We start from the raw sequence: 18274 nt of genomic DNA on the forward strand, positions 1-18274 counted from the left end.
CAACAGCTAGGGGTATTTAGAATCCACCCCTGGCTCTAAGTGAAGGAGTGTCCATGTCGGTTAACCCAGTTGGGTTTACTAATGCGGAGATGAGGGAATGTCTAGCCTAGATGGCACAGGCTATCATGATGCAGGCCCAGGATATGACTGCCCAAGTCAACTGGCAGGATGTTCAGAGGGAGAACCCACCAGTTCGCAGCATGGCTGACAAACTGCGAGATTTCACGAGGATTAATCCTCCTATATTCACAGGGGCTAAGACTTCAGAGGATACTCAGGAGTTTATAGATGAGGTGCATAAGATCCTGGTGTCCATGAGGGCAACTAATATTAAGAAGGATGAGCTGGCTTCCTACCAGCTCAAGGATGTTGCACAAACTTGGTGCAAGATGTGGCAAGATAGTAGTGTCCTAGGTAAAGCGCCAGTCACATGGGAGTTGTTCAAGATAACATTTTTAGAAAGATTCTTCCCTAGAGAGATGAAAGAGGCCGAGGTTGAGGAGTTCATCAACCTTAAACAAGGATCTATGACGGTTAAGGAGTATTCCCTGAAGTTTGTGAAGCTATACAGGTATGTTACTTCCCTTGATATTTAATAGCAAGAATGAGGAGAGTACTTAGCTTTGTTGAAATTATCCAGGTATGCTACTTCCCTAGTTTCGAACAGCTGGGATGAGATGAGCAGGTTCCTTACAGAAATCAATGGAGACCTGGAGGAGGAGTGTCGGTTTGTGATACTCCATGATAATATGGACCTTTCTAGGTTAATGGTGCATGTCCAACAGGTAAAGGAAAACCACAAGAGGAGAGGTGTTCATGATATTAGGAGGCCTAGGCCTCAAGATTAGGCATATCCCAGACATGGAGGCCATAGAAACAATTTTGGCGTCCGTGAGCAACCCAAATTCAAGATGGGGCAACAGAGTTCTTGGAATTCTAACCCTCAAAAAAATACAACACCTAGTGGAGGCAGACCCGAACCCAAGAGGGGCAATGGAGGTGAGATGCAGCGTCCTAAGAAGACTTGTGATAAGTGTGGACGAGCTCACAGTAGAGAATGCAGACGAGGCACCAATGCCTGCTTCGGTTGTGGTAAGAGTAAACACATGGTGAGAGACTGTCCCCAGAATAGAGGTCAGGATGGAGGTAATGCTCAGCCTAGGCCTACCCCACAGAGTGCAGCAACAATCGAGCCTCCCATGAGGAACATATTTTATGCCCTAAAAGGCAGGGAGGAGCAGGAGAAGTCCAGTGATGTGGTCACAGGTATGCTGCAAGTATTCTCAACTTCTGTTTATGCTTTACTTGATCTAGGGTCTACACTTTCCTTTGTGACTCCTCTGCTTGACCTTACTTTTGAAATACTACCTAAAAATCTGCATAATTATATAGTGGTTAGTACGCCTTTAGAATAAAATGCAAGAACAGATAAGGTATCCAAGAATTGCCCAATAGTTTTGAGTTGCAAGACTATGTGTGCAAACTTGATTGAGCTACCCATGCATGATTTTGATATTATTCTTGGCATGGACTGGATTCACAGTTATAATGATTGCTTGGACTGTCGTAGTAGAGTGGTGAGGTTTCGCTTCCCTAATGAAGAAGAGTTAGTCTGGGAAGGGTACAATCCAAATCGTCCTAACCCCTTGATTTCAAATCTTAAGGCAATAAAATGATGGCCAAGGGGTTACTATGTCATCTTGTGAGTGTTAATGATTTAGATCATGACGTTCCTTCCATAGACTCGGTGCCTGTAGTAAATGAATTCCTAGATGTGTTTCCTGAAGATTTTCCTGGAGTCCATCCCCCTCGAGATATTGACTTTGGTATCAACTTAGAACCTAATACGAAACCAATCTTAATTTCTCCTTATAGAATGGCTCCAGCAGAACTCAAAGAGTTGAAGCTGCAATTAAAAGATCTCACTGTTAGGGTTTCATTCAGCCGAGCATATCCCCTTGGGGCGCTCCAGTGTTATTTTTAAAGAAGAAAGATGGGACCCTTAGAATGTGTATCTATTATCGGCATCTCAACAAAGTCGCTATAAAGAATAAGTATCCACTTCCCAGAATTGATGATTTGTTCGATCAACTTTAAGGGTCTAGTTTATTCTCTAAGATTGATCTTCGTTCAGGGTATCATCAGCTTAGGGTTAGCGATGAGGATGTACCAAAAACAGCTTTTCGTACCCATTATGGTCATTATGAGTTCTTGGTTATGTCATTTGGTCTCACGAATGCACCTACTGCATTTATGGATCTCATAACAGAGTCTTCCGTGAATACCTTGACTCTTTCATCATAGTATTCATTGATGACATTCCCATCTACTCTAAGACCAAGGAAGAGCATGAACAACATTTGAGACTAACCTTGCAGATACTTAGACAACATCAGTTGTATGCCAAATTCAACAAGTGTAAATTCTGGTTGAGATCAGTGACCTTCCTGAGCCATGTTGTGTCCGAACAAGGTGTAGAAGTGGACCACAGAAAGACCGAAGCTGTTAAGAACTGGCCAAAGACTCTTACTCCCACCGACATCCGTAGCTTTCAGGGATTGGCTGGTTACTACCGCAGGTTTGTGGAGGGATTTTCTTCCATTGCTGCCCCACTTACAGCCTTGACAAAGAAGAAATCCAAGTTTGAATGGACGGAGACTTGTGAGAAGAGTTTCCAGGAGCTCAAGGACAGACTCACTTTAGCCCCGGTGCTTACTCTGCCTAAGAGTGGCGAGAATTACACTGTCTATTGTGATGCATCTAGGGTTGTTTTTGGGATGTGTTTTATGCAGGCTGGTAAGGTGATAGCCTATGCTTCCAGACAACTCAAGGTTCATGAAAAGAATTATCCCACGCATGACTTAGAGTTGGCAGCTGCGGTGTTTGCATTGAAGCTGTGGAGGCAATATCTGTATGGAGTGCATGTAGATGTGTTCACGAATAATAAGAGTCTCCAGTACGTGTTCACATAAAGGGAGTTGAATCTACGTCAATGCAGATGGTTGGAGCTGTTGAAGGATTATGATATGAATGTGCACTACCATCCAGGTAAGTCTAATGTTGTGGCTGATGCTTTCAGCAGGATGAGCATGGAGAGTACAACCCACGTTGAGGATGAGAAGAAGGAGCTAGTGAAAAAGGTACATAGACTGGCCAGACTGGGTGTGCGGTTGGTTGACTCTACTAGTGGAGATGTTTCGGTTCACCCTAGTTCTGAATCATCCCTGATAGTTTAAGTCAAAAAGGGTCAGCATCTTGATCCTATTTTGATGGAGCTGAAGAACTCAGTGTTGTTAAAAACGAACGAGTCATTCGCTTTGGGAGATGATGGCATAATTAGATACCAGAACCGGTTGTGTGTACCAGATGTAGATGATTTATGGGCCAAGATTGTGGCAGAGGCCCATGGTTCCAGATATTCCATACATCCAGGTTCCACCAAAATGTATCATGATCTTAAGCAGATTTATTGGTAGGATGGCATGAAGAAGGATATTGCAGACTATGTGGCTAAATATCCTTATTGTCAGAAGGTTAAGGCAGAGCATCTTAAGCCTGGTGGTCTAACTCAGATTATTGAGGTTCCGACTTGGAAATGGGAGGCTATTAATATGGACTTCGTGGTTGGTCATCCGAGGACTAGGAGGCAGCATGATTCCATATGGGTTATTGTGGACAGATTGACTAAGTCTGCCCACTTTATCCATGTGAGGTCTACTTACAAGGCCGAGGATTACGCGAACATTTATGTGATTGTGAGATTGCATGGGATTTCTTTGTCTATTATTTCAGATAGAGGATCTCACTTTACTTCGTATTTCTAGAGATCTTTCCAGAAAAGCTTGGGCACGTAGGTGAAACTTAGCACTGCCTTTCATCCTCAGACAGATGGGCAGGCAGAGCACACCATTCAGACATTGGAGGACATGTTGAGAGCGTGTGTGATTGACTTCAGAGGTAACTGGGATGACCATCTACCTTTGATAGAGTTCTCGTGTAATAATAACTATCACTCCAGCATTGGGATGACACCGTTTGATTCATTATATGGTAGGAGGTGTAGATCTCCAGTTGGGTGGTTCGAGGTTGGAGAGTCATCCATTTTGGGTCAAGAGTTCATTCATGAGGCCTTGGATAAAGTTAGAATGATTAGGGACAGGTTGTCCACTGCTTACAGCCGACAAAAATCATATGCAGACAACAAAAAGCGGACTTTAGAATTTAATGTTGGTGAGCAGGTTTACTTGAAGATATCGCCTATGAAAGGGGTGATGAGATTTGGTAGGAAAGGAAAAATGATTTCGAGGTATGTGGGGCCATATGAGATCCTAAAACGTGTGGGTGAGGTGGCCTATGAGTTAGCATTGCCTACAGAGCTAGCTTCTGTTCGTCCAGTCTTCCATGTCTCTATGTTGAAGAAGTGCCTAGGTGATCCAGCATCAATCCTACCTGTTGAAGGTTTGGGGGTTGGTGAAGACTTGTCCTATGAGAAGGTACCTATTGAGATCTAAGACAGACAGGTCAAGCGGCTGAGGAACAAGGAGATTGCCACAGTGAAGGTATTATGGAGAAATAATCTTGTGGAGGGGGCTACGTGGGAGGCTGAGGCCGACATGAGATCCCGCTATCCCCATCTTTTCAGCTCTTAAGGTTAGACTTCCTACTCGTAAGGCTATTGTCCCTTATCTCTTCGTATTTGTTGCTATTGGCTGATTGTACATAGCGATTAAATTATGATTCGAATCGGCATTAACATGTGCAATGGTAGTGTCATTCGAGGACAAATGTTGCTAAGGAAGAGATAATTTAACGATCCAAAAAAATCAAATAAATAGGTATTTAAGGTGATTTAATTATTAATTAAAAATCTAAAATTTTAAGGTCATAATGGTCCTTTCCTGTATTAATTAAAATATACCAGATTTGTATTAATTTAATTTAAATTCTATTTGACTAAGTCTTGAATTTAGTCTCCTAATCCTAGTAGTACTCTCTCTCTCACGCTTCTTAACTCTCTCTCTCTCACGTTCTCCATCTTTCTCAGGTTATTTTGCCAAGCACAACAAAAACCAGAGAATACATCAACAGTTCATCACACTTGAAGAACTCACATGAAATTTTTTAAAAAATAAATAATCGAAAACATTAAGGTGAAGAGAAGTTGTTCGTTGAGTGGTGTGGACGTTGAGGTAACTTGGATTGATTTTTGGAGAAGGTTTTGGGCAGAAAATTCTTCGTTTGAACATAAATAAAGGTATGGTTTTATCTTATTGAATTCTTTCTCCAAGAGTACCTTCTTTCGAACGTTTCTTAAACTCTTGAAACTAAGGTTGTTCCCCTTCGTATGTCCTTGTCATTAGATCCCTAACGAATTTCTAGGATGGGTATGTTGTGCTTCTAGATTTTTACATGAATGATGTGTTTAAATTAAATACGAATTTGTTTATGTGCGGGAAATAACAATAATGATCATCAAAATATGATCGGAAAAGTTAATGTATATGCGTGTATAGGGCAGTGTTTTAGTCATTGTTTTGGGGGTGTATAAGTTGTGTATTTTATGTGTGTAATGGATGTACAATGTGATGTTCATTATGATGAAGTATAGTGAATTAAATAACCACCTTTTAGCCAATTAAAATTATGAACAATATGACTAAAAAGGAGTTGAATAATGACAAGAAATTTCCAGATTTGAGTACTCTATGAAGAGGTTGAAATTTGGGTTTAAAAAGAATATTAAATAAGTGAGGTCAATGGGAATCGAACCCAAGACCTCACAGGTTAAGATGGCTGGAAAAAAAATGCATTAAGGGAGATTCGAACAGGGGTTGGAGGCCAGCGAAATTAAAAAAAATGAAAGGAAGCGGAGCTGGGGGGAATCGAACCCTTGGCCCTGTTACGCAAGAAAATAAAATAAAAGGGGGGCTGGGGGCGGGGATCGAACCCACGACCCCAAGTTCGCAAAAAAGGAAAGAAAAAGCGGGGCTGGGGGAAGGAATCAAACCCACGACCCCCAGTTATTGATTAAAAAAAAGGAAACGCGAGTGGGAATCGATCCTACGACCTCAAGGTAGAAGAGTAGGCAAAATTTAAAAAAAAAATGAGGCTGTGGGGATTCGATCCCACAACCTCACTGCAGACGCCCCATTTAAATAAATTAAAGAAAGAGGGGTTGTGGGGGTTTGAACCCACCACCTCATAGCCTCCTCCTCAGCGAAATTGACTGAAAAATAAGGGGGGTTGTGGGGGTTCAAACCCACAACCTACCTATTCAAGCGAATTTAATTCAAAAATTAAAAAAAGGGATTTAAATTAGAAATATAATTAAATTCTTTCATGTAAATATTGAGATTTAGATTAGAAGTCTTATTAAAGTAGAAAATTACTTCTTTCATGTAATTGAGATTTAAATTAGAATTCTAATTAAAATAGAAAATTATTCTTTCATGTAAATGATTGAGATTTAATTTAGAATTCTAATTAAAATAGAAAATTAATTATGTCATGAAAATATTTATATTCAATTTAGAGTTCTAATGTTATGAATATTAGAAATAAAATCAATGAAAAATATAAATGATATCCAAATGATTCAAGATTTGGGTTCCCGTGCCCAAACCTCCGTATTGATACATAAGTCATACGTGAGTAAAATATTCAAGAATAATGCCATCTACTTAAATCAAAAATCAAGATCTTGGAATATATACAAAATACATAAGTCTTGTAATATATAATCTTAGGAAAGTAAGAATCACTTAACGAACTATAAATGAAGACCCATGGCTTGTATATATAGACACATAAGTTTAACATACGTTCAAAAATAAGTGAACCTAAGATATACGTAATGAAATAAAGAAATAAACATTCACGTAATAAGAGGTGAGTAACTATGAAAAATAAAGGTGCTAATAATGAAGAATGTGGTGACAATCATGGTGTGAGGCTAATGTATATGATTGAATTCATAATCATTATCTTCGACATAATATACAAAATGAATTAATAAATTTATTGGCAAGTGAAATTAAGAACAAGATTATTGAAAAAGTTATAAAAACAAAGTGTTTCTCAAACATACTTGATTGAACGCCAGATACAAGTCATCAAGACCAAATGTCTTTTATAATACGGAGTGTAGATATTTCGACAACTCCAATAAACGTAACTAAATACTTCTTAGAATTCTTAAAAGTGGATGATACAAGTGGAAAGGCCTTTTTGAACTTATTTTAGATGAAATAAAATGTATCTGACTTGATATTGATAATTTAAGAGGACAAGGATATGATAACGGATCTAATATGAAGGGAAAAAATCAAGGAGTACAAGAAGACTTCTTGATATAAATCCTAGAGCATTTTATACACCATGTGGTTGTCATCATCTAAATTTGGTACTTTGTGATATGGCTAAGTCTTGTACGAAAGCTATATCATGTTTTGGAGTGGTACAACGTATATGTTCACCGTTTCTTCGTCTACTAAACAGTGAATTTTTTTAAAAGATAGTATATCTAGTTTAACTCTTAAATCATTGTCACAAACACTGTGAAAAAGTCGTATTGATAGTGTTAAATCAAAAAGGTTTCAAACTCCACAAATAAGAGATGATTTATTTAAATTAGAAGAAGTTAGTGATGATCCAAAAATTAAAAATGAAGCTAACTGTTTAGCAATTTTTGAGCTTGAAAATTTTGAATTTTTATGGGGTATTACTATTTGGTATGATGTATTATTTGTCGTAAATTCAATTAGCAAAAGTTTATAATCAAAAAATATGCATATTGATGTCGCTATCGATCAATTAAGAGGTTTAGTTTTTTTTTAATAAAATATAGAGAAAAAGGATTTACAAATGCTATGATTTCGGCTAAGGAAATTGCATTAGAGATGAATATAGAACCCGTATTTCGTAAGAAACATGTAATTTATAAGGAACAAACAATTTGATGAGAATGTAGATAAAGAAATCACAAGATCCCTTGAAGATGCATCTAGAGAGCTGATTACTTTTTATTCATAGTAGACCAAGCCATCTTTTCACTTCAAAATAGATTTGCACAATTTGAAGTATATGAAAATATTTTTGGTTTTCTATTTAGTAGGAAAAAATTGAGATCATTAGATGATGAGAATTTAAAAAAATATTGTCTTAATTTTGAATGTTCCTTAAACATAATACTCACTCCGATATTGACGGTTTAGACTTATTTTCTGATTTTAAAGTGTTAAGGAAAGTCATAAAAGTAGAAGATAATACTCTAATTGAGATACACAATTAAATAAAAAGACTTAATTATTTTTCAAATGCTTACATTGCTTATAGAGTAATGATAACATTTCCCGTAACAATTGCCTCAGCAGAAAGAAGTTTTTCAAAATTAAAAATAATAAAATCTTATTTAATATCGACAATGTCTCAAGAAATATTAAGTGGTTTGGCTATATTATTGATTGAAAAAGAATTATTAGAAGAGATTGACTACACAAAAATTATTAACAACTTTGCATCTCAAAAGTTAAAAAAATAGATTAAGAATAAATCATTTATAATTTTTTTAAGGCTTCTAACTTGATTTTGGCCTTAGACTACCAACGAGTTTGAGCCGCCTGCTTGAGGGAACCAAAGCTATCAAGCCAGTACCAGGAAAATACTACCAATTTGATAGTACCCTGTTTATGGAGGGATTATAAGAAATGCATTTATGTTGAAAAGAATGAAAGATGTAAAGATAGAGGTATTTTTTATAAAAAAAAAACAAGATGAACTTAAAATCGATTTGGTTAAATATTAAGCATGAGTCACAATAAGTATTTTGAATTTAGGTGTTGTTTCCTATCATTTCATAACGTATTATATTTGTACGACATAATGTGGTTGACATACAGAGTTTTGATATATCATATTATTTATTTATCGTCCTTGAATTCCCCTTTAAATTGAATTGATCTTTTAGTTAGTCAAAAGGTGCAGAGTGCAATTTTAGTTGTTCAACAGTTCATACAAGGCATACACAATAAAAGCTTACTTCAGTACTTCACCTTTGAGTCTGTTCAGTGAGATGACGAGTTTTTAATTCTTAGTCGGTCACATCACAATCAAGTATTAATAGTCGATTTCTCTTGGCCCAATAACTAGTTTTGTGACATCCGTGTAGGTGTTAACATTCGACCTAGACTATTATCAGAGCCAGACCCACTGATTCTTGTTACAATATTTCGTAATGTTAAAACCCCTATGCTATCTTATCTATACTCTAGTTTCATGTCTTGATCAAGTGTGTGGTCTAATATGACCCATAGGGACGATTTTATTAATTATGCATAGAAAGAAAACATTTCAACAGTGTATGGCTGGCCCAGCAGTGGCCAATCACCAAAATCTAATCAATACACCTAGTGTTGTTAAGCATCTCAAACATTAATGCTTGAATCTTCTGAAATATCCCTCTAATGTATTGTTGTCTTCAGTTGGGAAGCTCAAACGTAGATGGTGTGACATCTGTGGCTGGACAAGTTCTCCATGACTCCTGCTCCTTCTTTGGTAAGAATCCTTCAAACCTACATCTACTGTTGTTAAGAATCTCAAACACTAATGAATCGATTTCTGAGACATGTACACTTGAGTTACTTCTTTTGTATAACAGTGTGACTAGGGTTCTCTAATAGCAACGGCTTCCACTTCTAACTTGCTGTTGTTATTAACATGTACTCATAAGGTTAGTCAAAACAGAAACAGAAATAAGATGAAGTAGACAAAAAATTAAAAATCCAAGTACACAGAAACTATTGTGTCTCCTTAAGAAATTCAATCCCCTCACTGTATCCGAGGGTATGGATTAATTTCTCCCAAGATAAAACGGATTAATCTTGTAAAGAAATAGCGGAACCTCAAACTTCTTTAAATTTAGTAAACTTAAGAACAACAAAAAGTCACAAAAACTCAGTTGATCGACATTTTGATTTTGAGAGAAAATATGTGCAGAGAAGGAAAAAAAATTCAGTGTCTGAAAAGCAAAAAAATGACTTCCTTTTATAGGCATTTTCAACAAGAAAGGTGTCTGTTCAGACCCGTTTTATCTTGAAAGTTGCATCTTTTGGGGAATATATTAACTTTTTAGAAATTGTGTCTGTTGGAAAAGTAACGACTTTTCGAAAAGAGTAACAACTTTTTGGAACGTTAACTAATTAACTAACGTCCTGAATTAATTTATAAGAGATAAGATTAACAAGATTTATTTGATTAACAAAAATTAATTAAATAAATTTTGTAAAAAAAACTTATCAATCAAATCATTTGCCAAATTCAAATCCAGATCTGAACCTGAAGTCAAGGTCGAGCGAGCAACAACGACGGCGCGACGGGGCACCTTCTTCTTAACTCTTTAAGAAGTAAAGGAAGTGTTTCCTTATATAAGGACAACAATTTTACTTTCTTTTTCCGATATGGGAAAAATGATTTTTCATTTGCGCTCTGCAAATGACTTTTTATTTTCCCTCCAAATTGGTTCCCTCACTTTTCCATATTCTCTCTTTTCTTTTCCCATTCACACTTTTCTAAACCCAACAATACCCCACATGAATGGGAATGACTATTGTTAAAACATATGCATGAAAAATTTGTGTGTCTTGTAAGTAAGGGTTAATTGCATCTGGATAAGTAGGTTTCCCTCTAAAGTTTTCGTAGTGAACATATATCGGATATACTCGATCAATCGGTAGATTTGATATCTTTGAATAGTCGAGCTTTGGTGTATACCTAGACAACATAAGTCAACAATCAACCCTTAAAATATTCTTAGTTCTCATTGTTTTGTTCGTTTCATCCATGAACACATCTCAGATAGTAATTGCTTAGAGAACTGGTCTTACCGGATTCTCCTTGAAGCGGCTTACACTTCACACACACATAGGTGATTTATAGATGTGTTATCTTGTAGATACACTATTTGATATACCTTGTATCAAACTTAGAAACCATTAAAAAGTTCTTATGTCTTTATTCTTGTTATTGAACATTGTCTCATTATGAGAATGGACCTAAAAATAATTTTTGACAATGTTGAACCATCATCAATGACTTTGTTTTATCTCCTTGAACCTAGATCTTGGGATCTCCATTCTTCTAGGTAGAGTTACCGCCATGATGACTTATTCTCAGTCATAGTCCCATTCACGTCGATGATTTCTCAACTCCCTCTTAGTAAGGCCTTTTGTAAGTGGATCCGACACATTATCCTTTGACTTCACACAGTCAATTATGATGATTTCACTAGAGAGTAGTTTTCTCACAGAGTTATGTCTTTGTCTTATGTGACGAGACTTGTCGTTATACATAACGCTTCCAGCCCTTCCTATTGCATCTTGACTATCACAGTGTATGCATATAGGGGCCATTTGTTTGAGCCAAAATGGAATATCTTCTAAGAACTTCCGGAGCCATTCAGCTTCTTCACCTGTCTTATCTAAGGCGATGAATTCAAACTCCATTGTAGAGCGATCTATACATGTTTGTTTGGATGATTTCCAAGATATTACTCCTCCACAATAGTAAAAACGTATCCACTTGTGGATTTTGTTTCAGTTGACCCAGTAATCCAATGTGCATCACTATATCCTTCAAGAACTGCTGGATATTTGTTGTAATGCAAAGCATTGTTTTGAGTGTCATCTAAGTATCCCAAAACTTCTTCATTGTCAACCAATGATTTTGATTAGGATTACTTGTGTATCGACTCAGTTTACTAATATCACAAGTATGTTCGGTCGTGTGCAATTCATGACATACATAAAACTTCCCAACACTCTGGCATAGTCCAATTGAGATTGACTTTCACCTTTATTTTTTGCAAGATGAAGGTTCACATCAATTGGAGTCCTTGCCCTTTTTGAATTCAAATATTTGAATTTTTCAAGTACCTTTTTGAGTATAATGAGTTTGAGACAATGCTAGACTGTTAGGAATTTTGAGAATTTTAATTCCCAATATCACATCAGCAACTCCTAGGTCTTTCATATTAAACTTACTAGCGAGCATACACTTAGTAGCTTTTATATTGACAATGTCCTTGCTCATTATCAGCATGTCATCCACATATAAGCATACAATAACTTCCTAATTTGGAGTATCTTTAATGTAAACACATTTGTCGCATTCATTGATCTTAAATCCATTTGACAACATGGTTTAATCAAACTTTACATGTCATTGCTTCGGTGCTTTTTTTAGTTCATAAAGTGACTTAATAAGTTTGCACACTTTCTTTTCTTTACTAGGACCTACAAAGCCCTCAGGTTGTTTCATGTATATTTCTTCTTTCAGCTCTCCATTTAAGAAGGCGATTTTCATATCCATTTGATGGATTTCAAGACCGTAAACTGCAGCTAGGGTAATTAACATCCTAATTGATGTAATCCTAGTCACTGGCGAGTATGTATCAAAATAATCAAAACCTTCTTTTTGTCTAAAGCCTTTGACAACAAGTCTTGCTTTATATTTGTCAGTAGTTTCATCATCTTTCATCTTCCTTTTAAAAATCCATTTTGAACCCAAGGGTTTGTTTCCTGGAGGAATATCAACCAACTCTTAAGTATGATTGCTTCGGATTGATTCAATTTCACTATTGACAGCCTCGTTCCAATAAGTCGAGTCCTAGATAACATTGCTTCCTTGAATGTTTGAGTCTCACTTTCAAGAAGGAATGTTACAAAATCAGATACAAATGAAGTGGATGTCCTGTGACGTTTAATGCACCATGGACTCTATTAATTGGTTTCATTCTCTTTTGGTTCTTCTCGGAGTTGTTTAGACCCCCCACTAGATGAATCAAGCCTAGTTTTATACGAATAGATATGTTCAAAAAAAATTTAGCACTATCTGATTCCATTACCGCATTGTCATGAATATCTGGATGTTTGGACTTATGAACCAAAAATCAACATGCCTTACTGTTTGTGGCATATCCAATGAATACACAATACACTGTCTTAGGCCCTATTTTTACCCTCTTAGGTATAGGAACTTGGACTTTGGCTAGACACCCCCACACTTTGAAATATTTCAAGTTGGGTTTTCTACCTTTCCATTTTTCATATTCAATTTGTAGTAAGGATAGCTTTCCCCCCACAAGTTATGTTGTAAATCTTAACTAATAAGTAATGCATTCATCATTTCTTTTGAAATTCGGTTTTTCCTTTCTGGAAATGGAGATTCATATTCTCTGCCTTTATCACTTCTGATCATTTTGATCTTTTTATCCAACTGATTTTCAACTTCAGTTTTATATTGCCTAAATGCACCTATTGCTTCATCCTTACCATTTAGCAAATAGACATAACAATATCTAGTGCATTTGTCAATAAAAGTTATGAAATACTTTTTCCCACCACGTGATGGTGTTGACTTCATGTCACAAATATCAATGTGAATCAGTTCTAAAGGATTTGAGTTCCTTTGAACATATTTATAAGGATGCTTAGCATACTTAGATTCAATGCAAATTTGACATTTTGATTTATTGCACTCAAATTTTGGTAAAATATTTAAGTTAATCAGTTTTCACAAGGTTTTGTTATTAACTTGTCCCAAATTTTCATGCCATAAACTTTTGGAATCAAGCAAGTAAGAAGAAGCATAATCTTTATTCATATCAATTGCAATTACATTGAGTTTGAAACGGTCATCACTGAGTCTACATATATATCATTCTTACTTACTACTACTTTATCAGAAACAAATACACATTTGAATTCATTCTTAGTCAAAACTGGAATTGAAACTAATTTTTTTCTCAATTCTGGAACATACGGGACCTTGTTCAAAGTCACCACCTTACCTGATGTCATCTTTAATAGGACCTATTCTGTTCCTTCCACCTTTGCAACAACGGAGTTTGCCATAAACAAGTTTTCAACAGTAGGTGTTGGAGTATATGATGAAAATTATTATTTATTGGCACAAACATGGCATGAGGCACTAGAATCTATCCACCATTCTCTTGGACTTCCAACCAAGTTACATTCTGAAAGCATTGCACAGAGATCGTCCATTTCTCCTTTGGATTCAGTCGAGTTTGCTTGATCCTTCTTTTTCTTGTCCTTCTTAGGACCCCGGCATTCAGTATCCCTATGGCCACATTTACCACAATTGAAGCAACTTCCATTGAATTTCTTCTTAGAAGGATTGTTTTTTTAACCAGATGTTTTTTTTTCTTTTCTTTAATTTTGTGGGATCTTTTTCAACAATATTTACTCCAGATATTGCTGAGTTACCACGTGACCTCTTTTCTCCAGCCTTATTATCCTCTTCCATTCTCAACCTTACTATGAGATCTTCAACACTCATCTTCTTGGATTTATGTTTCAAGTAGTTTTTGAAGTCCTTCCACAATGGAGGTAACTTCTCAATAATAGCAGTCACTTGAAAGGCATTATTCACAATCAATCCTATATTAAAGATTATGTGAGTATTAAAGAAAAACTTAATATTTCTAACATAGGCATTAAATAGATTTATACCTTTAGCAAGGAAATCATGGATTATGACCTGCAGTTCTTGAACTTGGGTGACGACGGTCTTACTGTATATCATCTTAAAGTCCAGAAATAATGAACTTCTTCATTCCGGCATCCTCTATTTTGTACTTTTTTTCTAAAGCATCCCAGAGTTCTTTTGAGGTTTTGACATTATTGTACGCATTGTATAGATCATCTTGCAGGCCACTCAGAATATAATTTTTATACAAAAAAATTGTGTGTGTCGATGCTTCTGTTACCAAGAATCGTTCTTCAGGCGGAGTATCATCCGACATAACAGGAATATTCATATTAAGGAACCTTTGCAGACTTAACGTAGTGAGATAGTAGAACATCTTCTGTTGACATCTCTTGAAGTCGACTCAAGAAAACTTTGCAAGTTTCTCAATCGGTGCTAAGGCAGCAATTGAATGATTGTGTGCAACCGATGTTATTGCAGCACTTACTGTTGCAGCACTCACTGTTACATTATTCGCTTGACTTGAATTAGTCATTTTTTCTGTCACAAATGGAAATTAATTTTTGTATTTGAAATACTAACAGTAAAGAACAAATCTTTACAAAAATTGTTTCTGATTTAACGATAAAGTTTTATTTTCTTTTAATCGCTAATTGAATGAATTTTAAAATTCAAGTAGAGTAGAAAACCATAAAGGTTTTAATCTCCAACAACCTCATATAGAAACTTATTAAATTTCATAAGATTGTTATTAACCTGTACTCATAAGGTTAGTCAAAACAGAAACAGAAATAAGATCAAGTAGACAGAAAATAAAATAATCTGAGTCCACAGAATCTACTGTGTCTCCTTAAGAAATTTAATCACCTCAGTGTACCTGAGGTTATGGATTAATTTCTCCCAAGATAAAACGGATTAGTCCTCTTAAAAAATAGCGATATCTCAAACTTCTTTAACTTTAGCGAACTTAAGAACTGCAACAAGTCACACAGACTCAGTCAATAGACACTTTGATTTTAAGAGAAAATATATGCAGAGAAGGAAAAAAAATTTCAATGTCTGAAAAATAAAATATGACTTCCTTTTAGAGCCATTTTTAGCAAGAAATGTGTCTGTTCACAGAAATTTGTTCAGACCCATTTTATCCAGAAAGTTGCGTCTTTTGGGGAAAATAATAACCTTTCAGAAAGTGTGTCTGTTGGAAAAATAACGGCTTTTCGGAAAGTAACGACTTAACAAAAATTTATTAAACAAATTTTATCCAATAAATTTATCAATCAATTATTTGCCAAATCAAAATCAAAATCCAAATACGAAGTGGAGGTCAAGCGACGATGATGGCACGAGGCGGCACCTTCTTCTTAGCTCTTTAAGAAGTAAAGAAAGTGTTTCCTTATATAAGGACATCAATTTCCCTTTCTTTTGCCGATTTGGAAGAAATGACTTTTCATTTGCATTTTGCAAATGACTTTTCATTTTTCCTCTAAATTGGTTTCCTCACTTTTCCATATTCTCTCTTTTCTTTTCCTATTCACACTTTGCTAAACACAACAAGCATCCTCTTGTATATCTTCCCCTTGTTCTTAGATATTGTATAACAAAATTTCAAGTTCCAACAAAATATAAAATTTTCACAAGAATGCAATATTGTGAATCATATGTTATGTTTTTTTTACAAACAACAGTATGGAGACTCTACAAATGAAACAACTAGACAAAGTAATAATAATGCAAAATTTATTCAGGATATAGACAGGATCGGAAAAGATGATTTAGTAATTATTTCATAACAAATATGTAACAAATATGGAATCTCTACCTACTTTCTTCAATAAACGCTAGACTTGAAAATTTTGTAAAAATGTATTTTCCTCAAAAAAAAATCTATTTAATATCAAGTTGTTTTTTTCCGATTGAAAAAGCAGGACAACGATATATCATCCGATAAAACAGAACAAAACAAAAATCGTGTGTCATTTTCAAAGTTTCCTTTTACAATTGGCGATATCAAGAAATTCATCCCTCCTCACTGTTTTCAACGATCTCTTGTTCGTTCCTTCTCATATCTTGTTCAAGATCTCATCCCTGTTTCCATCTTTTATTATATTGCCACCATTTACTTCCATCTCCTTACGTCTCCGTGTTGTTACCTAGCATGGCCTATTTACTCGATTGCTCAAGGTTGTGTTTCTACTGGAATATAGATGATTGTCCATGAATTAGGCCACCAGGCTTCAGTGATTACCCGTGGATAAATGATACTATTGTTCTCATCGTCCACTCTGTACTTTTAACACCATACTTATCATCGTCACCACTCCAACACTAGCTCCCTTGAGTATGATGAAGTGTATGTGCCAAGGATAAAATCCCAAGTAACCTGGCTCACCAAGTATTTGAACAAGAATCCATTAGGACGAGTATCCGGACTTGCCACCACCCTCAATCTTGGGTGGCCTTTGTACTTGAACTTCAATGCCTCTGGCAGACCTTATCCTTGCTTTGCAAGTCACTATCATCCACATGGACCGAGTTATTATGATCGCGATAGGCTACAAATCTATATATCAAACGGAGGTGTAATTGCAACTACTTATGTGTTGTATCACATTGCTTTGGCACAAGGGCTAACTTGGCTTGTATGTATCTATGGAGTACCCCTCCAAATCATGAACATCTTTATAGTATTAATTACTCTCCTAAAAAATACTTACTCTTCATTGCCACATTATGATTCATCAGAAAGGGATTGGCTAAGAGGAGCTCTAGCTACGATAGACAGAGACTTTTGTGTACTAAATAAGGTCTTCCACCACATTCCGGATGCTCACGTCTTGCATCATCTATTCTTAAAGATTCCACATTACCACTCACCCGAGGCAAACATAGCAATCAAGACATTACTAGGAGAATACTACCAATTTAATAGTACTCCTTTTTATAAGGCATTTTGCAGGGATTATAAGGAGTGCATCTATGTGGAAAAGGATGAAAGTTCTAAGGAGAGTGGTATTTTTTGGTATAAAAACGAGATGAATTAAAAATTGATTTGGATAAATTGAGTCACAAAAAGTATTTTGAACTAAGGTCTCTTTATAATTTGTTAGGATTGTCGTTTTCATACCGTGTTGTATTTGTATTACATTATGTGGTTGAAATGCAATATTTTGATAGACTATATTATTATTGTCCTTGAATCATATAGTTAAACAAAGGTGCAGAGTGCACAATTTTTGCCAATATCCTGAGCAGTCTCGTTATGAGGCCTACGTGTTGAGGAACTTCCATTGTATCTGCAGACGAGGCAATGATTTCAAGTACTAGCTATTCCTTGGCGTGAGCAGGTACATAATAGGACCATGTTTTTTGGCTAGTTATTCTAGATATTGGTGTGGTTTTTTCTCTTTTGTATATTTTTCAACAGTTCATACACAATAAAATACTTACTTCAGCACTTCACCTTTGAGTCATTCCACTTAGATGTTTTGTTCAGTTGAAATGTAGCCATGTTGACGGATTTTTAGAGTTGATTTTTCATACGTTCATTCAACTAATGTACTTAGAAAGTCACTTTTATTGGCGCGACCTGCTAAGAAATTCACGTCTGCAAAATTCATCAAAAATATCAATTGAATTGGTTGACTGACATTATAGTTGATACGACAATTAACATTAGTTGAGTGAACGTTTGAAAAGTCAACATGAAGTATATTCAGAGGATCATGAGTAAATAGAATTATTGTACTATAAATGTTTTCATAATGAAAAATAC

The 18274-nt window shown here is 35.8% G+C and overlaps 1 protein-coding gene and 1 pseudogene across 1 annotated transcript; both read left to right on the plus strand.

Moving 5' to 3' along the window:
• The first annotated feature begins 110 nt into the window (after positions 1 to 110).
• Positions 111 to 848, plus strand: LOC109119099 (uncharacterized). Its single transcript, XM_019211419.2, has 2 exons — positions 111 to 571; positions 641 to 848. Exons 1-2 carry the CDS (start codon positions 111 to 113, stop codon positions 846 to 848), a joined length of 669 nt encoding a protein of 222 aa, XP_019066964.2.
• A 13548-nt stretch (positions 849 to 14396) lies between these two features.
• LOC138340396 (delta(12)-fatty-acid desaturase FAD2-like) lies at positions 14397 to 17601 on the plus strand (annotated as a pseudogene).
• Positions 17602 to 18274: the final 673 nt, after the last annotated feature.

The sequence above is a fragment of the Solanum lycopersicum genome, chromosome 12, assembly GCF_036512215.1.
Source record: "Solanum lycopersicum chromosome 12, SLM_r2.1".
Lineage (NCBI taxonomy): Eukaryota > Viridiplantae > Streptophyta > Magnoliopsida > Solanales > Solanaceae > Solanum > Solanum lycopersicum.

Excerpts from the sequence above, each read along its gene's own strand:
- LOC109119099 (XM_019211419.2), top strand. The coding sequence starts at position 111 with ATGGCACAGGCTATCATGATGCAGGCCCAGGATATGACTGCCCAAGTC. Across the intron at positions 572-640 it reads AAGTTTGTGAAGCTATACAG|GTATGCTACTTCCCTAGTTT; the intron begins GTATGTTACTTC and ends GAAATTATCCAG.